Genomic DNA, 21,326 nt, shown 5'->3' on the forward strand with positions numbered 1-21,326 from the left:
TTGATAAAAAACAAAAAACTCATTTTATTCCACAATGTTTTAAATATCAACGAGTTTAGGACAGTGAGAAGCTGAGATAAGAAAGAAAGGCAGGGAAGAAGTGACACAGGAAACAACTGTCCCCTCAGTGAAGACACTTTGACTTCCTTCTATCTGTGGTGAAGTCAGTCCAACAGTCACATCGTCACGGTAACGTTAAATTAAAGCAAGTTTGTGGACAAAGTGTTCAAACACGTCACAGGTTTCACTTTGTAAACAAACCATTATTTCCAGTCCATGTGTGTGGTCACAGTTTCACAGTCTGCGTCCCCCTTTGATTGCCGTGGTTACCGCGCCGTGACCATCCACAGGCCGAGCGCCACGTTGGCCGCCAGGAGGGCGCTGCCCATCAGTAGCAGGAAGAACCCGATCATCTCCCGCTTGGAACGCTCCGTTACCACGGTAACCAGCGTGGCCTCCAGTAGCGCGTTCAGCATCCACTGGCCATCCAGGGCAAAGCACGGCACGGAGTTGACCACGGCTAGGGCGCCGGACAGAGACACCACATATCTGACAGGACGGGAGGTCAAGAAACACTCTCACTGCCAACCGGGATATAAAATTCAGACTAAAGCAATTGAATTTATCCAATATCCATAAAATCTTAAATATGATACATTTTCTGAGTAGAAAATCCTTTAAATTTTAGTCCATTTGGTTTTAGTGGTAAAATAATCTAAATTAAAATACTTGACAGCACCAACATTAGTGAAAAAACACCTGTTCATAATAAAGTCTGAGGCCAAAGGACAGACGTGGGCAACGGTCATCACAAAATTGTGATTGTCTGATCAGAGACTCAGATTTTCATCAATAATGTCATTATTGAGAATAATGACTTGAGTATTAATACAAGAAAGAACAAAGGCTATTTTTTGGTCATTTTTCATCATTTTGTATGTTTTTGAAATAATTTTGTGTCGTTTACAGTCTTTAAGTAAATCTTAGTGTATTTTTGTTGTCCCTTTGTGTGTTTTTTGGTCATTTTGTGAATTTTTATTATTGTTTTGTGTTTTTGGAGTCATTTTTGTGTAGTTTTGTTTTACCTTAGTGTATTTCTGTCATTTTGTGTGCTTTTGGAGTCTTTTTTTGTATTTTTATTGTTGTTGTTTTGTGTTTTTCAAGTCAAGTTTTGGACGGTTTTCAAGTCAAGTGTATTTATAGTGTTGATTTGTGTTATTTTTACTGCCCCATAGTGTACTTTTATGTGTTTTTGTTGTCATACTGTGCATTTATTTTAAGAGCCTATAAAACCAGATCGAGGGCTGCCATTAACCACTGTTAAACAACAGAATGAGAAAGTTTTGGCATATTTAATGCTTGTGTGGTGACTTTGACGGCCGTGAAAGGATACTTGCAGAATGTTTCGATGAAGACGGGCAAATCCAAGTGAAGGAAGCTGAAGCGGGGCACGAAGTTGGTCAGACTCACTACATAAAACAAGACGGGGAAAAAAGAGTTGTTCAATACTGAGTGATTACGTAATGTTACTGAACATGTTAGACGTACGTACCGGCGTACTGCAGGTGCGGCGGATATCCCACAAACAGCATGTGTGTGTTGGGAGGGTGCGTGACCCGGATGAAGCGCGTCTGGTTCTCTAGGGACGGGGTGACGCAAACGCTGGCAGTGTGGGCGTGCGTGGAGCAGTCACTGTTGACGCGACACACCGGCGTCCCCATCACCATCTTACGCACCGGCATGCAGGCGTACTGTGACGGCCGGCGGAGGGAACACAGGGAACAGGAGAGAAGGTGTCTTAATCTCCACGCTGCAGATCTTGTTTTGTTCTGAGTCGTTGGTGTTATCTCGTGTTCCTCAGGCTTCTCTCAACAAATGTGAAACTATCGGTTCATGGACCGTCACTACACTCGTTTCCTGTCAAGGTTTTCCCACGCCACGCACCAAATCTTAGAACTGTATGAACATATTATATGTTTGTGGGCATAACACACAGACAAGGAAGAAAAGCATCAAGAAAACCAACCAAATATGACCAATCAAGAATGGAAACAGCAAAATCTATTTTCAGATGAAATACATTTGTCGGCAGTAATTTACAGCCTTTTTGGAATTATATTATGGATAAGAAAAACAAGAAAATGACTTAAAATACAGCAAAATATTTAAAGCTGCTGGAAACAATTACTTTCTTTTAAGACATCGAGTAGGCCTCATTGATCAATAAATCAAGGATCATTTGCTTGAAGAAAAGATAAAAAAGGTTAAAATTTCTGCTTTTTAATCTACACTGTAAAGACTGAGTTTTTTGACATTGCCAGAAAAGTTTCCTGCATTGAATTGTGGGATGTGGCGTGTTTTTTTTTTTTTTTTTTACTTCATTCTTACTGTGATTTCTTGTGTTTGGACCAAAACACAAAAAAAGTCACAAAAGTGACTTTCCAACACATTTCTGGTGTGTTTTTCGACTGATCACGCTCAGAATGAAGTAAAAACACTTCCATACATGACTTTTTGCTCAAGCTGTCCCATCTACATTTGTTTTTAACACTTTTGTTCATTTCTAGCACTAAAAACACCAGATCTTTTGCTTAAAAACCTAATTTCCCCACTGGAAACGATACCAAGAGCCAACTACGCCACCATGAATTTGTGAAGTGAAATTCTACGAGCATCCTTGATTGAAATTGGTTTGTTTTTATAGTTGAAAATTCAGTCTGCTTTTTAGATAACTTAGCTTTTTCAGTCAAAATGCCAACTTGTACCTCTTTAGTTTACCGAAAGAGAATAAAAACAGTAGGAACGAAGCAGAGAAGAAGAGCTTTCCAAAGGGACCTTTTACGCTCCCTTAAACAGTGCGAGTCAAGTACAGCTGAGGACACAAATCCTGAGGATAGAAGAACTCCCACCGTTAAATGTACTGTTATGTGGATCTAAAAATCAGGTTGAAAGCTTCACTCCAATAGAAAACAATGGGATGTTTACAGGCAGTGGGGCCATGTGACATCATCAATCACATGATTTCAAGATGGCGGAACACGGCTCTAAAACTGAAAAGTAGTCCCATTTTTAAATGCAAAAAATGAATATGGTGCATAATAATTACTTTTTGTGAGCCATAGAACTTCTAATAAGTACATTTCAAAGATTTAAGGGGCAAATGTGTAATAACATTGTGCTAGTTTAGTTTGTTTTGTTGACAAATGGAAGAAAACAAGAGGTTTTGGACGGTTTTCAAGATGGAAGAAGTTTTTTTTTTTTAAATGAACAAAATCAATGCATTTCTTCTTATGGATTTGTCATTGATGACTTAATCTACAGAAGTTGTTCAGGAAGTGGAGCTCCTCCAAAATAAAATATTTCCAAAACACCAACAGAGGATTTTTAAGCATTGTTAAAAAAATAAAAAAAAGAGTGACTTTTTGATTAACATCAAGGATAAAAACTAAAATTGAATTTTCCAAACAATTGTGTTCTTTTATCATTTCCTTTGAATGTTAGCACCTGTACAGTCTGAGACGAACAAAACACGACCCCAACCTCCCAAAGTGCTGAGATGGATCAAATCCCCTGGGAACACGTTACATATTGTCCTGGCAGATTGTTGCCAGAGCACAACCGTAACCACATTAGCAGCCTGCTAATTCACTTGTGCAACAGTCACATAAACATGCATGACACAGCTGTGCTCGTGGAGATGATGGAGGGTTCATCGATCAGAGCAGAGAACCTGAGTTTCCTGTTGCAGGTATCGATGGCGGAACGTGGAAAAGGACAAAAAAGATAAGGCAGAGGAACAGAAACCGGCTCCAATATTGCTGCTAGGGTTGGGATCAATTACAGTTTTCAATTACAACTTAAATGATCCATGTTCAATTACAACTCAATTATGATGATGGTCAACTGCATTTTTTCCAATAACAATTAAAATTACAATTATTATTTTCCCTCTGAAAGTCAATTACCATACAATTGTGTTCTCAATTACTGTTAAAATTCAATTAATCACAATTACTGACCCTGAAATAAATAGGCCCATAAACTGTAACCTTCCTCTTGTGTTAGCTTCCTGTTAGCATCTCTTATGATGTCTTAAATCAGCTGGAAAAAAATCTTATTTATCATCCAATTTGTGATTCATCTCTTGGTTACCTTGTTAAGCGTCGTAATCAATGAAAATATTGGTATTAATATTTTTTCTGTCAGTATACCCCTAGATTTATATATGTGTGTAAGTCATAAAATATGCAACATTTTTCCCAGGTTTGCGTTTAATTAATTGGAAATGACAGTTTTTATAGAATTTTCATGCCAATTACAATTATAATTGACCCAAACACTGATCGATGCAGCTTGATCCTGTGCGTTAACATGTTAACGATCATTTTGAAGTGATATGTTGTTGTCTGAGAGTGTGTGTGTGTGTGTGTGTGTCTCACCTCTCTCTCTCTGCTGTTCTTAGCCTGTGGTTTCATGTAGGAGAAGCAGAGGTCAGTCAGGCTGCTGTTGCTACAGCAGTCCATGGTTCCATCAAGGCGTCTAAAAGCTACGTGAGAACAGAGAAACACCAGCGTATGAAGGAGATGCAGACAGGTGACGGATAATGAATTAAAACACTTTATGAGACGACTAAATTAGCCTGACGGACGCTGATTAAAGGTAGTGTTTGTTGGCTAGAAGTGAGCATGAAGTCACGACCCTGAAACGGTGATTTGATTAGCGCTGCGTGATGGATCTGATGGCAGGTGGTTGCTCATCACTACGATGATTATTCCTGACAAAAAAAGCAGACATTGACTGAAGCAAACACTGATAAATGCAGGAAAGAGACCCCTGGTGTAATTTTGAGCAGTCCCTAACTTATCAATACATAATGGCAGAAAAATACTCAAACAAAACAGGAGGAATACACAAAATGATTTAAAAAAAAAAAAACTACAAAATAACAGATAAACAAAAAGGACAACATAGTGACTGATATGTGTTTTTTTAAGTCAGTGTGTTAAATGGCAAAAACACACACAAAAAACACATAAAATGAAAACACAAAAAAAGCCAACATACACAAATATTCCAAAAATCTCTAATACACAAAATGATTCCAAAAAAAATTAGGGGGGGGATGAAAAACAAGGAAAAAACAATTGGCTAATGAATTATACAAAAAGAGGAGGATGGGATTATTCTGAATACATTGTGAGGTGTGTAAAAGTCATTCAGCGCCAACACCACACAAAATCATTTAAATCAAAGGCAAAACCTGCTGAAATCTCTTCTTTAGTGATAGAAATGAGTGTTTAGATAGAGGAAACCTTCCTCCTCCACTGATGTGGCCCCTCACCTCGTCCGTGAGCCCAGCTGGGCTGCAGACTGGCCACGGGGATGCAGTACCCCGTCTGCGGCACATGGGAGAGGTGAGACAGGCAGCTGGTCCAGTCCTCCACTCCCCTGACGGGACAGCTCTCCAACCCTGTCACGATGTCCCCCACCGACAGCCCCCTGGGCCCGTCAGCTGCAGAGCCCTAGAACAGGGGCCAGACGGAGGAAAAAGCAGGGCGTTAAATCACAGAGCGAAGAGGAAGAAAACATAAAACATAAAAAAAAACAACCACCACAACCTTACATTAAATGCTCTAAGACATGGATGTCAAATAATTTGAGTTCAGGGGGCAAATATGAACCAGTTTGATCTTCACTTCAAAAATTCTTGATTTTGTAACCAATTTTTGTGTAATTTAGAGGAATTGTTTGTGCAAAATTGCAAGATTTGTGGAACAATTGAATTTTTTTTTTCACAATTTGCAATTTAAAATGACTGCATTGATGTGATAAAAACAAAGGAAAACTACAAGACCCTAAAAATATTGTAGAGTTTCAATAAATTGGTGAATTTGAGATATCTATAACTGGATTATTTGGTAATTTACACAATAATTCATATTTTCTCTGCCATTTTTACTATCTCCTGCAGGCCTTGAGTTTGACACGTGCCCTAACCCTAACCTTAACCTTACTTAACGCTAACCCTTTGTTACCCTAACCCCTAACCCTATTAGAAGTCATCTATAAACTAACTGTTTATAAAGTACACATTTACATTGGAAAGAATTAAACATTTATTCTCTCACAATACATTAATCAGGCTTTAAACTGCAGGAGAATTTTTTTTTTTTTATCAGAAAAGACAGAGTGTAAAACTGTAGATCAGTGTTGTTAAACCTTGGGGTCGTGACCCCATGTGGAGTCACCTGGAATTAAAAGTGGTTAGCCTGAATGTCTAGAAATTGATCAAAATTACTGATTAAAATTCTTAGTTTAGTTTTTGTTTTAAGATTTAACATTATTATTTCATAATTATTCTTTTCCACACACAATCTCAAACCAATATTCAATCCTTTCACTTTCTGAAATGTAAATCTAGTTCAAATAAAATGCAGGATAAAAATATCTGAGCAGGTGCATGTTGTCACTTTGTGCCATAATCCTGGCTACTGTATTTGTAACACAGTATTTGTGTTTTTGTGATTGTTTGTATGGTTTATATTGACCCCGAGTCTGAAATAAAGGTATCTATCTATCTATCTATCTATCTATATCTATCTGTAACAAACATAATCAAAAACTAATTCTATTGAAAAGTCTCTGGGGTCACCAGAAATTTGTGATATAAAAATGGGGTCACGACCTGTAAAAGGTTGGAAACCACGGCTGTAGATCATTTGCTTGAGATGAAAATGTTTGTTTTGATGTCTACTGTAAACATTGGTTTGATGACATTGCCACAAAGGTTCTGTGCATTGCATTGTGGGATGTGGATTCCTGCAGACAGATAAGTAGAGGTGTTTTTACTTCATTCTTCCCCTGATTTCCAGGTCCCATAATGCAATGCGTGAAACCTTTCTCACAATGTTAACAGTGTTTTCAGTGGAGATTAAACAAACTTGTGATCAGCAATTGCAACCGTAACCGCTTACATTAGTCTGAGAGCGAATAATCTTTGATTTATTGATCTCTGAGTCCTACACTACACAGTCTTTATCTGATAGAAAATGATCGACTCCAGCAGCTTTCACACATCAGCATGTTTGAAGACCTGCTGTTAAATTCATTCACTGGGAATGAATCCAATTGAATGTTTTAGCCCTCGTCACACTCACCTGTACAACCTCAGTGACCAGCGCCCCAGACCCGGTGCTGTAGACAGGAAACAGAAGCACCGGCAGCAAGAAGAGGAAGGCCAGAGCAGCCACACACAGAACAAAGTTGTGCCAAACGCCTGAAAAAGAGGAAACATCTATTCACCAACTATTCACACATTATTTTAAACACATTTTTCACTTGGTTTGGGCTTCGATGAATAAAAATAAAATATTAGCAGCTTTCAGATCATTTCCCTGTGATGATAACAAAAACATCTTTATCCCTTTCTGTGTTGGACAAAAGCAAACTATCTGAATAAAAACACACAACATAACAAACATGGGCCCTCAGTCTAATTTAGTGAGACCCCCCAAAAATAAATGCACAAAATGACTGAAAACATTAAAAGAATTATAAGAATAACTAAAAAATATATACAAAATAACAAGAAAAAGACCCAAGACAAAAATTAAAGTACACAAAATGAGAGAAAAATCAACAAAATGACAATAAAAATACACAAAATGAGAGAAAAATCGACAAAATGACAAAAACAAACAAATGAGAGGAAAAATTGACAAAATCACAACAAAAACACACAAAATAAGAGGAAAAAATATACAAAATGGCAACAGATAGGTCATACATTTTGATGAGAATATTGATTACGTGGCCCTGGGGTCAGATTTTGTGGCTTTACTGTGATATAAGTTACAATATGAGCTTAATCTAATAGATATTGCATTGTTTAAGTCCTATTTCTTTCTTCAAAGGATTATACTATAGTTTAACTAATATCTTTATAATTTGTTAATTTTTTATTGATCACCAGGGTTTAAAAAAAACAACATTTCCCTCATTTACCTTCAGCAAAAGGACAAAAATGTGTTTTATGTGCATTTATTACCATATATTCGCATTAAAACCTGCAGATCTTGATCAATGGGATGATAATTAATTATAACAGTGAATCTAACCAAAAGGCTCTTTGATGCCGCTGCATAAATATAAATAAAACATTTCACACAACTTAAAATCATCACACTTAGTATCGCTCCAAAACTCAACCTGACAAAAAGAATATCTCTATTCCTGCTCATCAACACACACACACACACACTTAATTTTAATTCAATTGATTCAAATCAGTGTCTGAAGTGTTTTCATGTTTTTAAGACTTTACAAACAAACTTCATTAATGCATTAACAAATAGTTAAAGATTTATGACATCGCCCGACAGGGGTGGGTGATTAACAACTTATGTCATACACTCGTCACCTGCTGTGAAAGCAGGAATAAATACGCCCGGCATGCTTTTCTGTCACCGCCCTCCTGATAGAGCAGAACCTGGTCACATGACTGGCGTTTATGTCAATGTAAAAAATACAGGACAGTTTGCTGCAGCTTTTTGCTGCCCCCTAGCGTGAACTGTGTTGGCTGCACCCCCCACTCAATCTCATATAGTTTACAATGAAACTCAATGACAAACATCAGGATGGACAAGTTATTACCAGAAATGATAAATCTAATCAAAGTATAAGAGAAAAAGAATGTAATAAATAATTTAAATGAAATACAGCAGAGTTCATACGTCTCCTCGGATCAATTAACGCTGATTTATGTCAGTGTGCTGTTTTCATTTCAGTTTATTTTATGAGCATAGTGTAAACGGGTATCTGTAGTGGAAATGTATATATCATAAAATGTATTTAATGTATTACCATTAAAAAAAACACATTTAAAATGCCTCACATGCATGTTTTGGGATAATTCAACACATTTACACGCTATTTTTCTTTGGAAAATGGGTGACCGAATGTCTATAGAAAGTTTGACAAACATATCAAATTCCATCCCATAATCACACAAAGGAGAAACTGAGTGTTGCATAGTTTCATCTTGTGTCCAAAGATACAGGGGTTCTCGCTGGACATTTTTGCTTTTTTGACAAGGATCTTGAAGTTACAAATGAGACCTGATCATTTACTGATCCTTCTTGGCGTCTCGGGGGCCTCAGAAAACTTCTCAAAAGCTCAGTATCGATTACTTTCATATGCTCTGCTCTGTGCTAAGATAATTTATTCTGCAGCATTGGTAGAGCTTCCATCCTTCAGCCAATGGATAAGTAGCCTAACAGATACCCTCCACTTGGAGAAAATCAGATATGTTCTAGTAGACAGGTTGGAGGAATATGAAGAGATCCGGAGACCAATGATCACCTTCTGAGAAGAATAATAAGCCGCTTATTATGTGTACTGTCTTGACATGGACTGCTGCTGGGCAGCGCACCCCTGGGTAGGTAGGGTGGGTGGGTTTGTTTGTTTATGTGTGACTTATCCTTAGACTTCATTGTAATTACATACTATCTTTGTTGTTCTGTTTATGTGTCTTGTTTTTTTGCTTGGTTTTGCTTCTACTATAACTTGGAAAATTTAAGAAGTGCTGCATTGTTACGAGTAATCATGTTTATGCTGATCCTGTTCTGCTTCCTAATAAAAAATATTAGAAACAATTCCACCGAATAATCACACTATTTTCAAATTCACTATTTTTCTCTGCTGCGTATGACTGAGAGGGAGATTTTTAATTATATTGTTGTTGATTTACTGATGATTTTAATGTTGTTATTGATTTTTAAACTGTTAAAATGTTTTCTGTAGCATTTTTTAATTGCGTAAAGCACATTGAACTGCCTTGTGTATGAAATGTGCGATACAAATACATTTGCCTTGCCTACGTGTTACGGTTCGACTGGTGATCAGAGTTATCCTGTGAATGAAAAAGAATGCAGGGCTTTGTCTGAAGTGTGTTTTTAATGTGTTGAGATTCACCAGTTTCACAAATAATGTTTTGGAACCAAATCACACATTGACATGGGATTTTTCCTGTTAAACGAGATTTTTATAAAACTGCAGGACATTTAATAGCCAGTAAAGTCATTTAAACAGGAACAGATAGCAGAAGTCGTTTCATGATTCATGTTCAGAATGTTTGTCTTCACGTCGTCACGCCTCATTCATTAATAACTCCAGATTCGCCGCGCTCTAATTTTCCTAATTGTACATTTGAGTGATTTGATGCAATAAGCTCCTCTGAGTAACCTTCACTGGTTGGATTATTAATCGCTGTGACGATGACGTCGCTTACCGGCGCAGAAGATGCGGAGCTGCTGAGCGGGAGAGACGAGGTTGAGGTGTGTGGTGAACAGATCCACGAAGGCGCCGGGATACACCACGAACACAAACATCCCAAAGCCGTTCACTCGCACCTGCTCTCTACAAAGAGGGTGGGGGGTCAAAGAGTTCAGGAAATAATGCAAAATACAGGAAATCAAAACCAGACTGAGGTTAGGTTACATGAAATAGAAAAGTAAGTCAGTGAAAAAGAACAAAAACTACTTTTATATGGAGATGGATTTGTGTCTTTATTATTCAATCAAACATTTCAATCAAAAGAAAAATCACTTTAATCAAGTAAAAACTTCTCAATGAAAAAACAAAGTTTACTTCAATCAAAAACAAATATTTTCCATCAAATGCAAAAACATATTTCAGACCCAAATAATTGCTTTAGAAAACTTTTTCTTTGATAGAAAATACTTATTTTTGATTGAAAAGTTTCGTTTTTGATTGAATAATAAAAATACAAATCTACGACATCATTTATGGAAAAAACTGTAAGATTCCTTAAGACTCACGTCTAAAAAACTGTGTGTGTGTGTGTGTGTGTGTGTGTGTGTGTGTGTGTGCGTGTGCGTGTGCGTGTGTGTGTGTGTGTGTGTGCACTCACCTCAGTGCTGCCACTGCGTGACCGAGCTCATGGATGACTCCACTGAGCAGCAGGGCGCTGAAGAAGTAGCCGAGCTGGCTGGTTGGAAGATTGAATCCTGGAACCTGAACATGAATATTAAATTTTCAATATTATTGTAACATAACCGCAGCTCACTTTTTGAAAAAATTATATATATATATCATTATATATCTGCCTACTTTGTAAATGATTTGGTTGTGGTTTTAATGAAAGTATTAAAATCACCTTATAAGGCAAGAGCTCAAATATACATTGTTCCTACACCTTTAGTCAAATTTAATTCAAGACTTTAAGACTTTTTACTGCTAATTTAAATTCAACTTCACAGTTAACATAATTGGGGGGGGGGCTAACATGGCCACATCAATTACATAGGGTTAGGGTACATTTTTTACTGTCTAGTGCAGACGTGCAACTGGCGGCCCCCAAAGTAAACACACAATGACATGAATGAAAAATAGCCAGAAATCTATGAAACTACAACAAAAATACAAAAAATAAAAACCATTAAAAAAAATATTTGTTGGACAGGTAATTTTTGTTAAATTTACATTTTCCCATGTTGTTTATACACACACAATAAAACGAGTGTTACCATTTAATTTATTTTAATTTAAATAATTACAAACATAAAATCATACTTACTATGTGTTAAAATTTAAGACTTTTTAAGGATCTGCATTTTCTGCCAACTTTGTAAATTATTTGGTAGCGGATTAAATGAAGGTATTGTATTAAAACCACAGAATGAGGCAAGAGCTCAAATACAACTTTCCCTGTATTTTGCATCCTCCTAATAAAGTTTTGCATGAACACTGAAGAACGTTTGTATCCTCCTCTGTGATGTTTTGCGTCAGAGGCGTCATGTGTTCCTCTATTGCACTTAATGTTTAATGGAGCCCACCTACCACCACCTGCAGCGCCTGCTGTCCTCCGATCCGCGGGTTGTCGGTGGTCATCTGTGCGTACGTCTGCTGCAGTGTCTTTACCAGCAACACCACTGAGCCCACCATGGCCGCGATGCCAAACACCAGGCCACCGCTGAACCTAGTGACACAAACGCTTTCATCTGTTTTCACGGGTTTAACCAGGGTAGGGGTTCTCAACCTAGGGGTCAGGACCGCATTTGGGGTCACGAGACCCTGGAAGGATGTCTCCAGATGCCTTCAAAAAACTAAGAATATTATTTTAACGATTTGAGCCCATTTTTGCAATTTTTTTTACCATTTACACCAAACTTGCCATATTTGAACACTTTTTCTTACATATTTTTGATTCTTTTAGTGCATTTTTGCTACATTCCTCCCATTGCTGCCACTTCTCCATCACATTTCAATGACATTTTTGGCACTTAAAAACCCTTTCCATCCTTTCCCACCTAATGTCATATACGTTGACCCATTATTGTGACTTTTAACCTCTATTCACACTTGTTTTTTTTGCCAATTTAACCACATTCACAATTTGTCAAGCCCATTATTTGCCGGTTTAAACTATTTGTTCAGACTTTTTAAATTACTTTAAGTTGGTGTGTTTTTCAGTGTCAATTTTGTCAACCAAGCATTTTCATTCTAGTTTTTGTGAACTACAGTGCAGACGTGCAACTGGCGGCCCCTAAAGTAAACACACAAAATTACAGTAAAATTCATAAGAAAAAACAGACTCAAAAATTTTAAATCACTCCAAAAACACAAGATGACTACAAAACTAGCCAGAAATCTATAAAACAACAAAAAAAAAAACAGATAAAAATTATCAAGAAAAATCTTTGTTGGACAGGCAATTTTTGTTTAATTTACATTTTCCCGTGTTGTTTATGTATTTATTTATTTATTTATTTATATTTAAACAAATGTTACCATTTATTTTGAAATGTGATAAAATCATTCTGATGTGTTAAAATTTAAGACTTTTGAAACATTGATTTAAGACATTTTAATGACAGCTTTTAGATTCATGAATGTAATGCCTTTTAAGACTTTTTAAGGATCTGCGGGAACCTTGTTAATTACATAAATAAATAAATGTGATGGTTGTCCCGGTCTCTGGCACCTTTATTTTGGGGGTCCCGGGCTGAAAAATGCAAGTAAAAAAGATTAAACTGCATCAAAATAAGGTGAGAGAAGCTCATCGTCCCTCAAGGCAAAGGCAGATTTATTTATATCACACATTCAATGTACGTTACATCAGGGGACTCTAACCACTTTCTTTATTATTGATTCAACCCGACTGCTGAATATCTCAAAGGAAATAAGTTCAAAAATCAAAATGATTCAAATAAAACAGTGTGAGGGATGAATTTAGATCAACAGAACGAGACTTGTGATAAACTGAAGACACACGTACCATATGTAGAGAACCCTGGGGTTGATGCGAGCGCAGTACGCAAACAGTCGGTTGAACACGGTCGTCTGCCATCGGACGTGGAACGGAGAAAGCATCAGCCCTCGACTGGAGAGCCACAGCTCGTAGCTGACGCGGTGAGTGGAGGATGACTGTGGGAAAAAACTATGATCAGAGAAACTGGATTCCATGAAAAAAAAAATGTTGCTGCCCTTTACGGAGGAGGTTATTGTAGTTGCTCGCCTTTCAGGTGGGATTAGTTAAAAAAAATAAGTTTACTTTTATGATAAAATAATACAATTTTCACTGGAAATTATAATTCTTGAATATTCAGAAATATAAGCTTATCATGGGAATTATTTATTGGAATTAAACTGAAAATGGGAATAACTTCGAATAACTATCATTAGCATGAAAAAATATTAGTTCAACTTGGGTTGCAACATTCTGGAAATTTTAAAAGTAACAGGAAAATTGGCTCTTAAAATGAATGTTAAATATAGTTCGAAAAACACATTTTAGCTTCATCTAAAATATCAACATCAGTTATTTAAAATTTAGTCCCAATTTCTGGTTACTTCCAATAAATAATTTCCATGAATATTTTTGAATATTCCCAAAATTCCAGAACTTGGTTTATCTTGAAAAGTTACTGGAACTCAAACTACAACCAGTTATTGTTGTCTTCTAAGGTCTTTTTTATGCAAAAGGGAAAGTTACGCTAGCTTTCTATTTTCTGTTTGTTAATCCTGCGCCAAGCATCAGGAAAAAATTCAATTATTATAACTATAATACCCATGCTTTTATTTTTGTTTTATGATGTCTTCATAAAATCAATATTTATTGTTAGATTTTCAAAACAAAAGGTGGGCTTTTAGTTTATATTGTACAATTTTATTTAGGGGTGTCCCGACATAACGTTGATATCGGATAATTATCCGAGATCAGAAATAAACAAAAAAAAAAAACAGTATCAGATTATATCTGCCTGCATCTAAAATCTCTGATGTAATCACTGCGATACATGTTTTTATACTGGATTTATTTTTATTTTTTCGAATTTCTTCTAATTTTTCAAGGCAGCAATATCTGTATTGTATGCTCTTTTTAATGTTTTATTTTATTAACTTGTGTGTTTTAATATCTGATAATTGTCTATTATCAAATACTGTTGTTTTTATGTAAATGGAAGTATATGTTATTATGTAGTATTATTATTATTATGTAATATTTCCTGTAATTTGTATTCTTTTAGGGTAGCAATTGAACATTCTGTCCAGGAACTACAGATGAAAAATACACTTCTGGCTAAATCTGCTACATTTTCTGTATTTATATGTACCCAGTCACTGTTAAATAAATAAATTGTGCAATTTATTTATTTATTTTTTCAGGACGAAATCAAGTAAATTGTGCTCAACACTAATTATTAAAGTGAATTTAAGTCAGATATTTGTATGAATTAACGTTTAAATACTGTTTATTTATACTAAGTTTAATTGAATATTCACACATTTAACTATTTGCTAAAGAAAATCTTTCAAAGAATGACGACAATGACTCAGCAAGTCGCAATTTATGATAATAATAGCCTGCCGTAACCAATAGCAACCCCAGACATACCCGGAAGTGGATCTCAATTTGACAAGTAAACCAGTAGATTCACGCCAACAGTAACCCAGCGTCCATTTTTGGACATCAGCACATTTCCACACTAAACCTGGATGTATTTAAATTACCCTGAGTATGGTGTCGGCCAGGTAGACCACACACCAGCCGACCATCACGACCACCAGCAGGGACACGGGAATCATGGTGCCCGCTCTCACTGCTCCATAACCGCCGCCGCCTCCATCACTTTTTTCCTCCACCTACAGACTCTCCTTCAGTGAAATGTTGAGTTTAAAGTCAAAGCTGAAATAAAGACGCAGGTTTTATTATGATGACTGAAGCAGTGAATGAAGCAGAACGTCAGCACTGTGCGACGCAGCCTCTGGAGTCTTCTTCTGCTGCGGAGACCAAACTGGTCACTACCTCCCCCTCTGGTCAACACCGGAACTGCACCTGTGTGGATAAAAGAAGGCAGAGATGGGCAACTTTTATTACAGTGGCCCCACAAACATAAGATACTCTACTCCTGGGATTCTCAACCTTGGGGCAGGACCACCAATGGGATAGTGAAACACTGAGAGGGGGTCGCGAGATGCCTTCCAAAAACTAAAAATATTTTTTGAATAATTTGAGCCCATTTTGCTTATTTTTACATTTTTTCTACAACTACACCAAACTTGCAATATTAAAAAACCTATTTTCATCACTTTTTGTTGCAATATTTTTGCTCCTTTAAATGCATTTTTGCTACATTATTCCCATTTCTGCCACTTCCCCATCAAATTTCAATGCCTTTCCTGCACATTTTTTACACTTTCAAGACATTTTTGGCACTGATAAACCTTTTCCAATACTTTTTTCACCTAATGTTGCATATGTTGACCCAATATTGTCAATTTTAACCATATTTAATGCTGATTTTTTTTATTTTTTAAATTCCAATTTAACCACATTCATGATTTGTCATTCCCATTATATGCCAGTTTAAACCAATTGTTCCTACTTTTTAAATTAAATTAAATTTGTGTGTTTTTCAGTGTTATTCTTCTCGACAAAACATTTTCATCATAGTTCTCATCAACTGGAATTTTTATCAAAGTGGTAATAACTACACTGGAATAATTGGAGCATGTTAACAAAAACTATGTCAAAATGTATTCACATTTTTTGTCACATGGGACAAAATCCAATCAGAAGTTATGGTAACATGTGGTTTTATGCTTTTATCACGTCAAATCTGTCTGTGTTTATTTACTAACATTATTATCATCCCATATGAGGATCAATGGGAATTAAATCTTTAAAAATGCTTAACCTGTATATTTTAGTGGCGTCTAATTTAAAATATTTAGTCGACTAAAATCTCAATGTCATTTCGTCGACTAAACTACATTTTTGACTTAAAATATATTGTATTTTAGTCAAAAGAGTATGACTGAAACTAAATAAAAATTTGCAGTCAAAATTGACAATGGTTCTATTGTGCATTTTGAGGAGTTTTTATAGTAGACTTGTTAATGAAAATAATTTGTGATTTTCTGTCAATATGTGTAATTTTAGCATCATTTTGTGTGTTTCTGTTGTCATTTTGTGTGTTTTTGTTGTCATTTTGTGTATTTGTTTTAGGGGTACTCATAAAAATATACCAAAGGTCGTGACCCACGTTTGTTCTACAGTTCATGGTTTTACATAAAGTTTGAATATGTAAAAATGCCCAACAATGAAACAAGTGTTAGAATTATGATCTCATGACAATAACTTCTTATGAATCAATAAAAAGAAAAAAAAGAAAACACCTTTTTTTAATTTAATATAACTATTGAATATTGTGTAATTGTTAAAAATACTGGAGAGGGATTATTTACACAATTTATTTACAACTCTACAGTGAACCCTTAACATATAACCAGGCTTTAAAAATTAACATTTATTGAAAAATATAATATAATTTGTTGTTTGTTTTTTCAAAAATAATCTAGCTTTTATGATTAAAACTTGTGTAAAAATCAAAATAGGTTCATTTCTATTTCTTTCTTTTTTTTTTTTTTTTTTTGAAGGTTTAATGTTTAATAAAAATCTGATTTTAATTCAATATAATTTTTGAAGAAATTCAAAGCTTAGTTCATTTATTCACAAATAAGCAGGCTTTAATGATTAAAACATATTCATTAAAAAAACTATTTATTTTCACATTTGTTTTGTTTTTGTCTATTTGGAGAAATTTAAAGTTTAGACATAAAAATCTTTTTTTTTAATTGAACATAAGTTTCGAATGTTGTATAATTGTTTTTATTTTGTTACGTACTGTACAGTAGAATTTACTCCTTTGTTACTTCATTCATTCATAAACAATCAGGCTTTAATCAATGACATTATTTTTAAATAATAAAAAATATTGATTTAATTGTTTTTTTATTCATTCCCATTTGGAGAAGTTTGAAGTTTAATCAATCAAATTGCAATAAAAAAAAAAACCAAAAAAACAAAAAACTGACGTATTCATTGAGTCATTTTATTCAGACGTGAATACAAATATATGAGCTGTAATGAAACACACTACCTGAGCTCAGAGCGAGTGATGTGTTCTATCACTTATTATTACAGATGTTATTACAGATATTACAGATGTTGTTATAGATGTTATTACAGTTATTATTACAGATATTATAGATGTTATTACAGATATTATGACAGATATTATGACAGATATTATGACAGATATTATGACAGATATTATTACAGATATATAGATGTTATTACAGATGTTGTTACAGTTATTACAGATGTTATTACAGATATTATTACAGATGTTATTATAGATGTTATTACAGTTATTATTACAGATATTATGCATGTTATTGCAGATATTATTACAGATGTTATTATAGATGTTATTACAGCTATTATTACAGATATTATTACAGATATTATGGATGTTATTACAGATGTTATTACAGATATTATTACAGATGTTATTATAGATGTTATTACAGCTATTAGTACAGATGTTATTACAGATACTATTACAGATATTATAGATGTTATTACAGATGTTATTACAGCTATTATGACAGATATTATTACAGATATTATAAATGTTATTACAGATGTTGTTACAGTTATTATTACAGATATTATTACAGATGTTATTATATATGTTATTACAGATATTATTACAGATATTATAGATATTATTATAGATGTTAATACAGATATTATTACAGATGTTATTATAGATGTTATTACAGTTATTATTACATATGTTATTACAGATACTATTACAGATATTATAGATGTTATTACAGATGTTATTACAGCTATTATGACAGATATTATTACAGATATTATAAATGTTATTACAGATGTTGTTACAGTTATTATTACAGATATTATTACAGATGTTATTATATATGTTATTACAGATATTATTACAGATATTATAGATATTATTATAGATGTTAATACAGATATTATTACAGATATTATTACAGATGTTATTATAGATGTTATTACAGTTATTATTACATATGTTATTACAGATACTATTACAGATAATATAGATGTTATTACAGATATTATTACAGATGTTATTACAGATGTTATTATAGATGTTATTATAGTTATTATTACAGATGTTATTACAGATACTATTACAGATGTTATAGATGTTATTACAGTTATTCTTACAGATGTTATTATAGATGTTATTAACCCTTTCAATGAAGGGTTTATTATCAGTGAAAAGGCAAAGCTGCACCCATGAAGCTTAGATTTGCATGAAAAAAAATGAAACAAGTTTGACTTTCCACCATGAACAGGAGAGGCACACACACACACACACACACACACACACACACACACACACACACACACACACACACACACACACACACACACACACTGGGTCAGGTTCCTGTTATGAGCTGCTTCCTGTGTCTCCGAGCCAATCAGAGTGAGTGAAAGCAGGACAGGTATCACTGAAGAGGAGCTCAGAGAGAGAGCAGGCAGAGCAGAGCAGCAACACACACCAGGAGGTAAGACACACACAAACACACACACATACTACATCACAACAAACGTGTGTGTCACAGTTTGAACATATTTCTTACAACATAAGATGAGAAGAGCAGTATAAATCTGGAGGGTTATGGACCATCCGTTTGTTGGACTATCAACACATGCAGGACTGTGACCCTCCAGGATCAAAGGTGGACCCCAGAACCCAAAGCTCTCAACAGTATTATTTATGATTACTTTGGTAAAAAGGCATAAATAGTTTGGATTTGTGGGCTTAAATACTATTTTTATTGGACACAGTATGGACAAATGATTCATCTTTATTACCTAATTATCATTATTAAACTTGACAAGTGATTAAATCCATAATAATGTTGGAACTGGACACAGGTGTAACCTCATAAGATATATAAAAATCCAAAAGCTAATTGAAATAAAATTTCAGAAAATGGCTGAATGATGAATAATGAATTTAATTATTGATTGACTTTTAACTTTATTCAATTCTGATTTAAACACTTTTGAAGTTATTTACGTTTAATAAATATCCTGATATCTGTCACTTATTGCTTGGATATGATCATTTTCTTACATATTTAGTATTTTATGCATACGTAGAAGAGATAAATTGGGGCACAATGATGTTGAAATGACTTGTTTTCCCAACTAAAAATCTATGTCTCATTTAAGATTAAACTGCTCTGTATTTGGCCCCGGAACTAAAATGAGTTTGACACCCCTGAATGAGATAGTAGTGAAGTAATTAAATAATTACTCATGATATTGATTTAACTATCAATAAGCAGGATATTCAGATAGATTTAGAAATTATTATCGATGTTTTAGAGAAAAAAACATCAAATTCAATATATTTTCATAAATTTCAATCGTTGATTTGTATAATGTTTTCACGAAAATTGTTGTAGGTTTTTCACTTTCATTTAATTAAGATTTAATAACAAGAATACATCGAACAGGGAATTATACAGTATGTATTCAAAAATTGTCATTTAAGATTTAACTGTATAGTCCCCTGGAGTCCTTGAATGTATCATTGTTGTGTAAAAGTGGTTAAACACTAAAAAAAACCTGATGCAGAATTAAAACTAATCAAGCTCTGTGCTGCTGTTCGACCATTTCCATCTGTCCATCATAAGTGTGTGTGTGTGTGTGTGTGTGTGTGTGTGTGTGTGTGTGTGTGTGTGTGTGTGTGTGTAGATAGAAAGCAGGTCCCTTGTGTGCGCCTCATCTATTTATAGTGAGAACAAATCCCAGTTATGAGAGGAATCCTTCGGCCACTTAAACCAGGCAGAGAGAGAGAGAGAGAGGAAGGAGGGAGGGTGGAGAGAAAGCAGGAGAAGGGCAAGGAAAAGAGATGGAGAGAAGTAAAAAGAGGGTGAGGGGCGACAAAGTGGGGGGTCAATCAGCGACAACTGTGGGTGTTAAAGTCAAGCATTGGGAGTCACAGTGAGGTTCACTTTGTGGTAAGTTACTCCTGCTGTGTGCTTTGACTCCAGCGTTAGAAGCTGTTAAAACAAACCATTTGTATCTTTGTATCCTAGTTTATGCTACATTAATCGTAGCATAAACTAAATAGGAATATTAGTGTCTTGTCGCTATTCAACTGCATTCATGAGCTTTTGTTTTTCTTTGTTTAGTAAAGATTATATTATAGGGGTGTAAGGATTTTGTTTTTAGCAACGATTCGATTCCAATCACGATTCGATTCAATTCAAAGACCAACAAAATGTTTTCTGTTGCACTTTTTGATCATGTAAAACACATTGAGGTGCTTTGTGTATGAAATGCGCTATACAAATAAAGTTGCCTTGCCTTACTTTACTATAATGGTTAATTTAAAACAATTCAATCTGAATCCATTGAGTAACTTTTTAGCCAAATTAATAATTCTACTAGTGTGACTGAGAAATAAACACCTGAAATTTCATAGATTCCTGTACGTTTCTTGTAAATTAATTGTCTATACATTTATTATGGGCTTAAACAAACAAGTCAGCAACATTTAATGGCAAATGTTTTCACATTTTTGATGGATTAATGTCGTCCGTAAGGCCAACTTGCCGAGCATAGATCGATCATGTACGGGATTGTAGTAATATAAATCAATTCATTGATCTAATAGATTAATCATTAACACCCTTATTATATTAGTCTAATACAGTCACTTTATTAAACTAAATATGACCTGCACTATGTATGACAAATTTAAAGTGGATCACTATTCGCCATCAGCTGTTACCGTGGTAACCCAATGCTACAAACATTGTGTATTCATATAATATTTGTGCAATCATGTCTGCAAAGTATAACGTTGACAGATTAATTTCCTTATATGTTCTTGTCAAGTTTTTATTCCCAACAATTCACCAAATGTGCATGTGCT

At 34.7% G+C, this 21,326-nt stretch overlaps 2 protein-coding genes across 4 annotated transcripts in view; one reads left to right on the plus strand and one right to left on the minus strand.

The window, feature by feature from the left end:
- On the minus strand, positions 1-20,029 carry mbtps2 (membrane-bound transcription factor peptidase, site 2). 2 transcript variants are annotated; one of them, XM_028477305.1, is made up of 12 exons: positions 19,015-20,029; positions 15,034-15,358; positions 13,298-13,446; positions 11,860-11,998; positions 10,931-11,034; positions 10,289-10,416; positions 7,158-7,276; positions 5,342-5,522; positions 4,440-4,546; positions 1,553-1,751; positions 1,394-1,469; positions 1-549 (listed from the first exon to the last, which is right to left on the minus strand). In XM_028477305.1, the coding sequence occupies exons 2-12, from the start codon at positions 15,106-15,108 to the stop codon at positions 327-329; spliced, it is 1,500 nt and encodes a 499-aa protein (XP_028333106.1). In that variant the 5' UTR covers positions 15,109-15,358; positions 19,015-20,029; the 3' UTR covers positions 1-326. The 2 variants fall into 2 exon arrangements, with proteins under 2 accessions (XP_028333106.1, XP_028333105.1); XM_028477304.1 differs by lacking the exon at positions 19,015-20,029 and having other exon boundaries at positions 15,034-15,616.
- Positions 18,839-21,326, plus strand: part of smpx (small muscle protein X-linked) — a 16,604-nt gene continuing 14,116 nt past the window's right edge. Inside the window, exon 1 of one of the 2 annotated variants that reach the window (XM_028477307.1) lies at positions 18,839-18,939. The gene's annotated coding sequence lies outside the window, so the exon portion shown is untranslated. Of the gene's footprint in view, positions 18,940-20,251; positions 20,407-21,326 lie in introns of those variants that run through there. The other variant, XM_028477306.1, reaches the window with a different exon arrangement.

This window comes from Gouania willdenowi, chromosome 20 (assembly GCF_900634775.1).
Source record: "Gouania willdenowi chromosome 20, fGouWil2.1, whole genome shotgun sequence".
Lineage (NCBI taxonomy): Eukaryota > Metazoa > Chordata > Actinopteri > Blenniiformes > Gobiesocidae > Gouania > Gouania willdenowi.